Source organism: Apodemus sylvaticus, chromosome 19, assembly GCF_947179515.1.
Source record: "Apodemus sylvaticus chromosome 19, mApoSyl1.1, whole genome shotgun sequence".
In the NCBI taxonomy this organism is placed as follows: Eukaryota; Metazoa; Chordata; class Mammalia; order Rodentia; family Muridae; genus Apodemus; species Apodemus sylvaticus.
In genome coordinates, this window is record NC_067490.1 from 9,690,639 (window position 1) to 9,702,803 (window position 12,165).

Below are 12,165 nucleotides of genomic sequence, written 5' to 3' on the forward strand. Positions count from 1 at the left end.
AACCTGGGAGACAGCTCGGGCTCCAGGCTCCCCTAAACAGCCCACTTCCTGCTTGAAGATATCCCAGTATAGATGGTCCTCGTCTCAGGCTTGGGACCCTAGTCAGACAGCCAGCCCCTAACTCCTGGGATTCATGAGTCCAAGCCTGTGGAGACCCTCGGTGACCCGATGGCCAGGGTCCCTGGCACCCAGTTCCTGTATGGTTTTCTTGGTTGCCCAAAGGTGTGAATTTCAGCATGGACCAGTGCAGCCCCAACGGCACGGACCCCTACAAGCCCAAGTGTCCTGAAAGCGACTGGACAGGGCAGACGCCCGCCTTCCCCGAGTGGCTGACGGTCACCCTGCTCTGCCTCTACCTTCTCTTCACCAACATCCTGCTGCTTAACTTGCTCATCGCCATGTTCAAGTGAGTGCGGGCTCCTGTGCAGGGCGGGGCTCTCCTGGGCTGGCGCATGCACAGGCAGCCACGCGACAACCTGACGGATTGTGTGTGGAGCCAGCACGTCATCCTGTCTGTGTCACTAGGGGTCCAGAAATCTGCACTATTAAAAATTTAAAATAAATCCCGGTGTGGAGTTAGTACCTGCCTCAGCAGATTGTTCCAGAATGAAAGACAGACACAGCCTTTATATATATATTTTTTTTTAATTAAAAAATTTTTTTCCTCCTTTCCTTTCTCATTGTTCCCGGCCCCCGCTCGCCCCGCCCCCGCTCGCCCCGCCCCCGCTCGCCCCGCCCCCGCCCCTTCACCACTCCAGCCCATAAGTTCTTTGTTTCTCAATATGAATGGTTGTGAACCACCGTGTGGTGGCTGGGATTTGAACTCATGACCTCTGGAAGAGCGGTCGGTGCTCTTAACCGCTGAGCCAGCCTTTATATTTTAACATGCCTTAGGCAGCACAACAGCTGGGCAACTGCCTAGTCTCCGAGATCTTAGATCTCCCTCCTGCTGATAAATCTGAGTTACTACTTACTAATTTCTATGTTTCATCTTGGCTGCTCTCGACCCAGTTGAACAACCCTTTGGGTTGCACTCACTTTACCTGGTGGCTCTCTTTCTCTCTTCAGCATACTCTTCAGGCATGAAGTCTCTCCTTTCCCTCTCCCTTCTTGAAGTCCCAAGCCTGGGAACCCTAAGTCCCGCCTCTGTCTCTCCTCCGCAGCTATTGTCTATTGGGTAATTTATTTACCAATCAGAAGTAATTGGGCGCAGGTTCCCAGAAGCTTATGTGCAGTGTGCAGCCAAGCTGCTCTCCTGCAAACACTTTTGGGGGACCCAATGAGCATTAGAATATAGGCAGCTACACTGGTCCACTGACTCTGGGCCCTAAGATCTTCTACTCTGCTGGGACCAGCTCAGCCATTGAAGAGCTGCCCACAATAAACCCTTTGAGCCCTTGGTCCTCCGGTCTCAGCAGACAGGTTCTGGGTGGCTGGGACCTTTGGGAGTGTCACAGTTGTGGTGTGCACTGTTCACTCTTTTCTTAACAGCTGAGTTTGGGGGTTGCTCCTTCTGTTTTAGAGTATTCTAAACACTAAGAACCACCTGTGCTAGCTCTATCTGAGGTCAGGGTAAGGGGTATGGGTAGGGAGTGCGGAGGACTCTGTCCCTTAGGAAAAGCCATCTGACAAAGTGGTACAAGTCCCTTCCCCTACTTCTGGGTCTCTGTGTCACACTTGGGTACCTGAAGTACCTGTGACACCATCTTCTGCTTGTCTAAATCACGACTAGGTACACAAATTAGCTCTGTCTAGCCCCTCCCAGATGCCGTCTTCACTTATTCCTGAATACAAATCTAAAATCCCCCTGATTTCCTGGTCCTCACCGGAGTCCCAAAGCTGGCCGCGTCCCAGAAGCTGGCGGTCTCTCAGCGTTTGGCTTGCTTTCTGCTCACCGGCCTCCGCTCTTCCAGGCTGGGCTGCTGTGTCCCACAAACATTCTGACACACACAACCCCCTCTGCCTCCCACCAGCTACACCTTCCAGGAGGTGCAGGAACACACAGACCAGATCTGGAAATTCCAGCGCCACGACCTGATAGAGGAATACCACGGCAGGCCCCCGGCCCCGCCCCCGCTCATCCTCCTCAGCCACCTGCAGCTCCTGATCAAGAGGATTGTCCTGAAGATCCCTGCCAAGAGGCACAAGCAGCTCAGTGAGTCCCTTTGTCCCCATACTGCAGTCCCAGCATCCTGGGTCCAGATGCTAATTGGTTTCCTCCCCCAAACTGTTTGCACTAGAGCGTCTGCACGTAGCTTCTGGGAACCTGCCCTCCGTTAATTCTGATTGGCTGGGGAGGAGAGACGGGGGCGGGATTTAGGGTTCCCAGAGCGGGACCGTCAGTAGGCGCGCTAAACTCTCATGCTGTTGGGCTTTAGCTCCCTGGGCCTGGAGATGGGGTGGTAGACCCTTCCCACGGGTCCCTAGGTGAGTTATGGGGACCCTGTTAACCCTATCCTGTCTACAGAGAACAAGTTAGAGAAGAATGAGGAGACAGCCCTTCTGTCCTGGGAGCTCTACTTGAAGGAGAACTACTTGCAGAACCAGCAGTACCAGCACAAACAGCGGCCAGAGCAGAAAATCCAGGACATCAGTGAGAAGTACAGAGGCCCAGAGGCACCCACACCCCTCGGGGAGGGCACCCTTAGAGCCATGCCCCACGGTTCTAAAGCCACCCGAAGTGTGGTCCCACAAGGGAGGGCCCATGCTCAACTTGTGGGAGAGAAAACTGGATATCCTTGTGCTCAGACGAGCAAGCAGGGCACTTGATGGTGATGATGAAGGTGGTGGTGATGGTGATGATTATGGTATTGATGACGGTAGTGGTGGTACTAGTAATGGTGTTGATGTGACATGGTGACAACAGTATTAGTGCTGGAGGTCATGGTGACTGTGGTGATGGTGATAATGTTGGAGATGGTGGTGTTGAGGTTGGTCATTATGGTGACAATGACGGTAACACTGAGGAACCTCAATGAACCGGCTGTCGACCTCAGCCCTTTCTACCTACTATGGTGGGAGAGTTAGACAAAGATGTGCCCTTTGCTTGAGTTTGGGTGCAGTGGCACCCTTGGGTGTTATCCTTGGAACACCCTCTGCTGAGAAAGGTCTTCGACTCACTGTCATTGCATTAAAGAGTCTGTCCTGCTTCCACACTCCCCGCCCTTATTTTTAAGTAATTCTGAAGGCTGGCTGGCAGGTTGCCTGGTGTATTGGTCGATGGTTCTGTGAGTGAATCGTTTGGCAAGTCTGCCTCAGGTTCGTGTGCAGTTTGTTGGTGGAGTTGGAGGCTCATTGGTTGGTGAATGCGTCAACTGATTGCTTGGGAGTGGTACTGGGTACTTTCCGGTAGCTGTGGTAAAACACCAAGGCCCAGGCAACTTACAGAAGAAAGAGTTTATTTTGACTTACAGGTCCAGAAGGTTAGAGTCTGTGATAGCAGGAACAGCATAGCCGTGGGTGGCGGGTGTTTCAGTAGGACCGCAAAGCAGAAAGCTTACATCTTGAATGTTTAGCACAAAGCAGAGAGCTCACGTCTTGAACGTCTAGCACAAAGCAGAGAGCTCACGTCTTGAACGTCTAGCACAAAGCAGAGCGAGCAAATCTCAAAATCCACCTGTGATGTACTTCCTCTAGTAAGAATGGACCACCTAACCCTTCCCAGACAGGGCCATCTACTGGGGACCAAATGTTCAAATGCCCAAGACTTGGGGAGGACATTTTTTATTTGTACCATCACAGTGGGCTAGGGTAGTATCCAGTCCCCCCTCCATGAGTTTTCTGAGAGCAGGGAGAGAATCCTATAGGGTCCCCACAGTCATTGGCCCCCATCGAAAGCCCAGAGCATGGCAGAAACTTGTGAATGTTGTGTGGTTCTTTTTTTTTTTTTTTTAAGATTTATTTATTTATTTCTATGTCTATGAGTACACTAGCTATACAGATGGTTGTAAACCAACATGTGGTTGCTGAGAATTGAATTCAGGACCTCTGCTTGCTCCTGTAGGTCCCGCTCGCTTGGGCTTAAAGATTTTTTTTATTTATATTTAAGTACACTGTATTTATTTATATCTAAGTACACTGTATCTGTCTTCAGACACACCAGAAGAGGGCGTCAGATATCATGACAGATGGTTGTGAGCCACCATGTGGTTGCTGGGGTTTGAACTCAGGACCTTCGGAAGAGCAGTCAGTGCTCTTAACTGCTGAGCCATCTCTCCAGCCCATGTTGTGTGGTGCTTGAGCTATGAATCCTGGCGTGGCCTGGCTGACAGCAAGCTGTCACTACTCTTTCGTTATCTTTAAAGGGCAGGTGCCAGGTTCCTTGTGACGTCTCAGCACCTGTTGTTACCTGCTCGTCAAGAGTGATTGTGTGGTGTCATTTGATTTTGAACAATCATTGTGCCCACTGCCCAGATACTGAGCTGTGTGGTATCCAGAGAGCTTCTGAAAGGGCGATCATATTTGAACACTCCGTCAGCAGGCTGATCTTGAAGCTGAGTCAGTAGGGTCAACATGAAGGTTCTGATAGGCACAGTGTCAAGGACTTGCTATTGATTTAGAACATGACCTGCATTCTAGGTAGTGTTAGTTGCTTCATCTTTGCCATTAAGGTGACAAAGACTCAGGAAGGGACAGAAGGAGAACAGGCCAGTGTTTGTTTCTGGTGAACACTATACCCTTATTTGGGTACCTGTCCTAATTTTGTGCTTTGCTGCCTCAGGGAACTTGGCTGGCCCTGAAGAAATCAGTCACATGAGTCTACCTTATCCCTTATCCCAGACTTGCCTCCTTGTCAGAGGCTCGGAATGGATCTGATGTCCAGTTTCCAGCTTGGGGCCGAGAGTAGGAATATTATTAGCATGCTAAGGTGTAACATCTCAGAATCTCTGGCTGATTGTCTAGAAATCTATGCATTCAGTAGGCAAGCGTTGTGAAGCACAGAGAGACAGGGCAAATGACGAACAAGCAGTTCCTGAGACCTGGTGAGGACCCTGGCCTGGTCGCTTTCTCACTGTGAGGGATCTGAGGCCCAGGGATGCACCCCGCTGAGCTAAGTCGATCCCAGCCCCTCACCCCCAGAGCATGGCTGGAAGTTTTGGGGTCTCTGCCAATCTCAGAGGTTCCCGTGTGTCATTGTGACTGAAGTGTGGGGTTCCAAACACGCCTTAATCATCACCCTTGCATGTTTGTAAGGTTGTCCTGCGGGGGGTGAGGGGGGGAAGGCAAGGGTCCCGGAGTGTCTTTTGCAGACTGAAACAACACAGTGCATGAGAAAGTAGATGCCAGCACACACACTGTGGTTCTTAGCGTCCCTTCCCTGGGTGGCTGTTTAAATTGGGTCACATCCCAGAAACACTGAACAGATATCAGCACGCAGCTCACTTTATTACAAAAGGATATTGCTAGCAGTTGGCACTGCAAGTGGGAGGAAATGAAGGGATCCCTGGATGAAACTAGGGAGGCAGGCGAGCGTGTGTGTGTGTGTGTGTGTGTGTGTGTGTGTGTGTGTGTAGGCATTCAGGTATGCAAGCAGGCAGGCAGGCAGGCAGGCATGCAGGTATGCAAGCAGGCAGGCAGGCATGCAGGTATGCAAGCAGGCAGGCAGGCATGCAGGTATGCAAGCAGGCAGGCAGGCATGCAGGTATGCAAGCAGGTAGGCAGGCATGCAGGTATGCATGCATGCATGCAGGCAGACAGACAGGTAGGCGTTGACCCGCCGTTGGTTTAATTACAAACACAACTGGCCATGGAGGGGAATGGGGCTTCTGGTTCAATCTAAACATTCTCCTACAGCCTGTGCATCCCCTGCACCAGCCCAGATGTCCCCAGAAGCCTTGTCATCTGAGGTAGCTTTCAGAGCTCATGGCCCAGCACCAAGAGGCAAACCCAGACAAGTGGGTTGCTGTGAAAGCCCTTCCCCCTCCCCCCTCCCCCCACAGCTGACACCTCTGATGTAGTTAGCACTGAGCTAGAGCACAGGAGCCTGGGTTGTCCGGGGGCTGGGACAGACTTATTTCATGATACAGATGTGTGTCATAGATACTTTCAAATGACAAGAGACAGCATTGAAGTGAGAGGCAGTGGGGTGCCACGCCTGGGCTGCTGGGTTTGATGGGGTTGTCTGGAATCGGGGCTCTCATATTTTTTTCAATAACTGGCAGGCTCCCAAAAGCTTGTCCATTTGCCCTCTTTCAGAGTGGACACCATGGTGGATCTGCTGGACATGGACCGTGTGAAGAGGTCAGGCTCCATGGAGCAGAGGCTGGCCTCCCTGGAGGACCAGGTAAGCAGGGAGGAAGTCAGGGCCCTGTGGGGCATTTTGTGGTGTGGTATGGTGACACTGAAACCAAGCACTTTGGGAAAAGATACAGGAACGGATATTTGTAAGAGGGAGGGAGAGAGATGGGAGAGAGACAGACAGACAACACACACACACACACACACACACACACACACACACACACACACACAGAGAGAGAGATCATTATCCACTGGAAGACTTCCTTTATTCCCTAAAACCTTCTACCCAAGCCTTCTAACATTGAGCTTCCACAGATTTGACTTATGAAGCTCCCATATTCGGTACACGTCCCTGGCGGTCCCAGAGTATACATGGCTCCTCCCTCCACTTGAGACCACCCCTGAGACACTGGGGCCAGAGACTCAACCCCCAAGCTCTCCTCTGAAACTGCATGGCCCGTCAGGATGCCTGGGTCACTTGGGGATTGAGGCCAGACCTCCAGGCCATAAGCCACATGCAACGTGGATCACAGGAGGCCAACCTAGTCTTTCCTGGGACATGCCATCCAGGTGACTCAGATGACCAGAGCTTTGCACTGGATCGTGACAACCCTGAAGGACAGTGGCTTTGGCTTGGGGGCCGGTGCGCTGACCCTGGGTAAGTATTTGCTCTCCAATAGTCTGTGTGGTTTTGAGTCTGGGGATGGAGGAGAGGCAGCTATAGGGGTTTTGTCCTGAAGGAGGACTTTGGCTGGAGCTGTCCCTGTGCCTTGGGGACCAACCCTCACGTCCTCTTGAGCTGAGCAGGTCTCTCCTGGCTTGAGTAGGTTACTGAGCTCCTAGGGGCAGTATGTCACAACTCCCTGACCTTCTCTATATATCTCCCTGCAAAGTTGGGAGCAGGGGACAGTTCTGGGTGACTGAAGTGATCATGTCAATCAAGGCATAGAAAGTAAAGCCTGCCGGGCAGTGATGTCGCACGCCTTTAGTCCCAGCATTTGCAGGGGGCAGAGGCAGGTGGATTTCTGAGTTTGAGGCCAGCCTGGTCTACAGAGTGAGTTCAGGACAGCCGGGGCTACACAGAGAAACCCTGTCTCGAAAAACAGAAAGAAAGAAAGAAAGAAAGAAAGAAAGAAAGAAAGAAAGAAAGAAAGAAAGAAAGAAAGAAAGAGAGAAAGAAAGATAGATAGATAGATTTGTTTCCTTAAATGTTCAGCCAACAAGGAATAGACATGAATGGTCCTGGTCTTAGGTGAGGCTAGCCCTTAGGAACAAACTTGCCCCCCTCCCCCATTAATTAGACAGGCCCTGTAGCAGCTGGTGATGTTAACCCACTATTGAGATTTCTAAAGTGAACAGACACTTTAGTGGCAGGTGTCTGCTAGGGGATGGTGACCTTTGTCCTTCCCCGGCTGAGATCCCTGGGGCGGGAAGCAGGGTGTTGGGACTGTCATTCAAACTTGTGACTGTTTCTAGCACCCCAAAGGGCCTTTGACGAGCCAGATGCTGATCTGAGTCTCAGGAAGAAGGTAGAGGAACAAGGAGATGGTTACCATGTGAGCGCCCGGCATCTCCTCTACCCCAACGCCCGCATCATGCGTTTCCCAGTGCCTAATGAGAAAGTGCCCTGGGAGGTGAGTCTCTCTCTCTCTCTCTCTTATGAATGCCGTATCAGGAGGTGTTAGGCTCTGGGGAAGGAGCAGGGGTCCTCCCGTGTTCGTGGTAGCCCCCACCTCCTCTATCCTCTCTGGTCATCTGAGCATTTGACAGCTGAGGAAACCAAGCAAGGCCTGCAGACAAATCCCACGGGCCAAACTATACAGCCAAACTGTGGAAGGGGCGCGGTGAGGCACAGTGGCCTTGCGGAGTCATGGCCCAAGGATGCTCCTGAAGATTCTCATGTGCTCCAGCTGTCCTGGCCCTGCCACCCATCTGTCTCAGTCAGGGTTTCTATTCCTGCACAAACATCATGACCAAGAAGCAAGTTGGGGAGGAGGAAAGGGTTTATTCAGCTTACACTTCCACCTTGGTGTTCATCACCAAAGGAAGTCAGGACTGGAACTCACGCAGGGCAGGAACTTGGAGGCAGGAGCTGATGCAGAGGCCATGGAGGGGGGCTGCTTACTGACTTGCTCTCTTATAGAACCCAGGACTACCAGCCCAGGGATGGCACCACCCACCATGGGCCCTCCCTGCTTGATCACTAATTGAGAAAATGTCTTACAGCTGGATCTCATGGAGGCATTTCCTCAAGGGAGGCTCCTTTCTCTGTGATAACTCCAGCATCAAGTTGACACACATAACCAGCCAATACACCATCTATACCTCCTTGTTCTTGATATTTCAGTACCCAGTGATCAACTACCACTCCCTTTTGAGTGCCAGGCACAAAAGAGAGATCTCTCTACAGAGACAGGAATACTGGCACCTGCAAGTTTACCGGCTTGCAGGCTTGCCATTCCCACGTACCCCCAACCCCCATCCTGGAAAAGTTCACACCATCCATGGTAATGCTCGGGCTGGCCCCATGCGAGTGTTCACCTGGAGTCTCCTCCTCAACTCTGCCGGGGCTGCGAGACACCCATTGCACACTGCCGGCGGGAATCTGGTCCCGGTTGGGTAGTGGCCTCTGCTGAAGATGCTCTTGGACCCATTTGTAGCGTTCAGGTGTAGCTCGCCCGGGAGTGAAGCCTGAGGAAGCTCACTCGCTGTCTTCCAGGCGGAGTTCCTGATCTACGACCCTCCATTTTACACCGCTGAGAAGAAGGATGTGACTCTTACGGACCCTGTGGGAGAGTAAGTGGCCCCAGAATTCACATGGGGGCAGGCCCAGGGATCCCAGGACAGCTCTTCTGTCCTAGATACAACTCATTCTGATAATGGGCATGAGCTGCAGCCACAGGCCCCTCTCAAAGGAAAGGCCTGTGTGACTGAAGTTGAGCCACCAATGGCGGCTGAGCCCCTGTCCCTCTGTGTGTCTACTCTGTCATAACCTCCCTCGTATAGGGACACGTCCTTTTGCTTGCCCCCAGCACGGCAGAACCTCTGTCTAAGATCAACTACAACATCGTGGACGGACCGACAGATCGTCGTAGCTTCCACGGAACCTATGTGGTGCAGTATGGGCTCCCTCTGTGAGTATGCTGAGCCTCGGCTGGCATCAGTAAGCTACCCTTTGGGGTGTCTTTATCTCAGAGAAAGTTGACGTTTCTTTCTGGCAAAAGCATCGGTGTGTGGCGTTTCCTCAGAGTCCGCACACAGCCTTTCCCTGGAAGGTCCCTGGACCCTCCTCAGCAGCGTCCCAAGTGTATGGGTCTGTTGGAACCTGGAGGCTTCAACTTAGAGTCGGAAGCTCAGGGACCATGGCCAGGTCTGAGGAGAGCATTCTGCCACTAGAGCGTGTCGTAAAAAATATTTTTAAAATCCTGCCAGGGGTTCCTTCCTTCCTTTGACCAGTTATGTTCCCGGATGAAAGACACACAGAGAGCCTCTATCTTTTTAAATATGCCTTAGGCAGCACAATAGCTGGGCAACTGCCTCGTCTCCATGCTGTTAGAATCTACCTTCTATCCCAAACCCCATTATTACTTTCTATGTTCCATCTTGGCGGATCCTAACACAGTTGGGTAGCCCTCTGGGCCACATTCTCTTGGACCAGAGTCTTGACGGCTCTCCTCGTTTCTCTAGCCCACCCACACTCTGTCTCCCTGTCCCCTGCTTCCTTCTCCTCGTGGTACCCAGCCCTGGGAAACCTAAAATCCCGCCTATGTCTCTTCTCCCCAGCCATTGGCTGCTGGCATCTTTATTTCCCAATCAGAATTAAGTGGGGGCGGACTCTCTCGTCTTTGGGGCCAATAATTTGGGGAGATGCAAATTAGTATTAGAATACCCGCCGCATTAGGCCAACCCACTATAAGAGCGTGTGGCTGGTGGGCCTACATTTACATTAGGGATGGCAACTAAGATGGGCCAACAGCATAAGTATGTATAAATACCCATAAATACCACTGTGCTTCCATACCGGGTGTGGCCAGCAGGGGGAGCAGTGGAGCAGAGGATGCTAAGGGAAGGGGAATTTGCAGGCACTTTGGAGAATATTCTGGAACAGTGCGTGGGCTGTCCCTGGAGTCAGAGGTTGTGTACGGTGCCAGCAGTGGAGGGTTAGTCTGAACTAGACCAGGGCTCTAGCCTTTTATGTCTGCATGATGGAGCCATGATGGGTGGGGCGAAGACGGCTTAGGAAGCAATGTCAGTTGCGGGGTGAGTGACTTGGAGGAGGAGCAGTGCTCAGGTGGCCAGTTCATTCCTGCTGTCACGACAGCTGTGTGGAAACATGAGCGGGAAGGACCAGCGAGGACGTTGGTCTCCCTGGACCATTCTCCATTTGAGGCAGGGTCGCTCCATGAGACTGGAGCTCAGCAATTGGCTAAGCTGGCTGTCAGTCATCCTGTCTGCCGCCCCTGCGATTTCCTGTGTGTGCTTCTATGCTCACTTTTTGTTTTGTTTTGTTTTTTGTTCGTTTTTGTTTTTTGAGACAGGGTTTCTCTGTGTAGCCCTGGCTGTCCTGGAACTCACTCTGTAGACCAGGCTGGCCTCGAACTCAGAAATCTGCCTGCCTCTGCCGCTGCCTCCTGAGTGCTGGGATTAAAGGCATGACTACTGCCTGGCTCGTTTTTTTTTTTTTTTTTTTTTAAAAAAACAAAAACAAAAACAAAACATGAATTGCAAGAATTTGAACTCAGTCCTTACACTTACACGGCCAACACTTTTCCCACCAAGCCTTTGTTCAGCCCTGATAACTTTTTTTTTTTTTTTTTTTTTTTTACGTAATCACACATTTATGTAGTTAGGATTTGCACACTGTTTTTTTTTTTTTTTTAATTGTATTTCCTAGATATAGCTTCCATCTGTGGAATGATTGTCTAAGTCTGTTTTATGTTGCTCATAATAGAATACCAAAGACAAAGTAGGTTATGAAAGAAAAAAAAAAAAGAACGTTGCTTGTGGTTCTGGCTCAAGGTCAGGCGCTCACATCCAGTGATGCCTTTTCTTGCTGATGGATGCAGGGGCTGGGGGGTGGCAGTACAGGATGTCACATGGCTAGGATGGTCTGGGAGGGCAGCTACTTCCTGAAGACCCCACCCGACCCCAACTCTCTACAGATCTCATGGTGGGGTGGAGCTTGGTGGGGACAAGCAAACATTGTCCTCTTTTCTTCTACAAAGTCGTGTTTGAAGTAAGGTCCTACTGGAGCACACAGCTGGAGGTAGTGGGGGATGGGTTGGGCAAGGCAGAGGAGGCGCTGGGCCAGTCAGCCTCCTGTCATTATGAAATACCCAGGACAACCAGCCGGGAAACAGAGAATTATCATTGTGGCCTCAGTGTGAAAGCTTTTAGTTCACACACACAGGGTGGCCCTGGTGGCTCCGTGGGGAGGAAACCCCATCATGGCAGGGTGTGTGGAGGGGAGAGGGCTGTTCACCTCCCAGCTGGGGCGCAAAGGGGAAAGAGGAAACCGGGGTTGGTTCCTCAAAAGGCATCCGGATGACCTAAGTCTCCCATCAGGCCTTGCCTCCAAAGGGCTCCGCCCCCAATAGCTTCATGCCAGGACCAACCCATTGGGTGGTAGGGGACATTAGGACCTCAGCTGAGCAGCGGGGGTCACAGAGGGCACTAGGAATGCTGAAGGGAGCAGAGCCTGCCCACGAAGTGGGTCTTGTCAGCCGGCTGATGTGGAGCGATGGGCCGGGAGAGTCAGATACGGAGGACACTGCTTGTCCTGTGGTGGCACCGGAGTGTGTCTCTCTCTGTTTTGGGTAGAAGCCATTTGAAATGCCAATTCTTAGTCCTGACTTAGAATGGGGTCAGGTGGTGAGAGAGGGGTCTGGCCCAATGAGAGGCAGCTAGCTGTGCACTCAGGTTGCC

At 51.7% G+C, this 12,165-nt stretch overlaps 1 protein-coding gene across 9 annotated transcripts in view; it reads left to right on the plus strand.

Moving 5' to 3' along the window:
- Nucleotides 1-12,165, plus strand: part of Trpm2 (transient receptor potential cation channel subfamily M member 2) — a 57,154-nt gene that overhangs the window by 39,237 nt on the left and 5,752 nt on the right. For 8 of the 9 annotated variants that reach the window (XM_052164233.1, XM_052164227.1, XM_052164231.1 and 5 more), the window contains exons 21-28: nt 223-406; nt 1,974-2,155; nt 2,468-2,600; nt 6,196-6,283; nt 6,811-6,898; nt 7,717-7,874; nt 8,960-9,036; nt 9,273-9,374. In XM_052164233.1, the coding sequence (XP_052020193.1) occupies nt 223-406; nt 1,974-2,155; nt 2,468-2,600; nt 6,196-6,283; nt 6,811-6,898; nt 7,717-7,874; nt 8,960-9,036; nt 9,273-9,374 (1,012 nt within the window). Of the gene's footprint in view, nt 1-222; nt 407-1,973; nt 2,156-2,467; nt 2,601-6,195; nt 6,284-6,810; nt 6,899-7,716; nt 7,875-8,959; nt 9,037-9,246; nt 9,375-12,165 lie in introns of all 9 variants that reach the window. The other variant, XM_052164235.1, reaches the window with a different exon arrangement.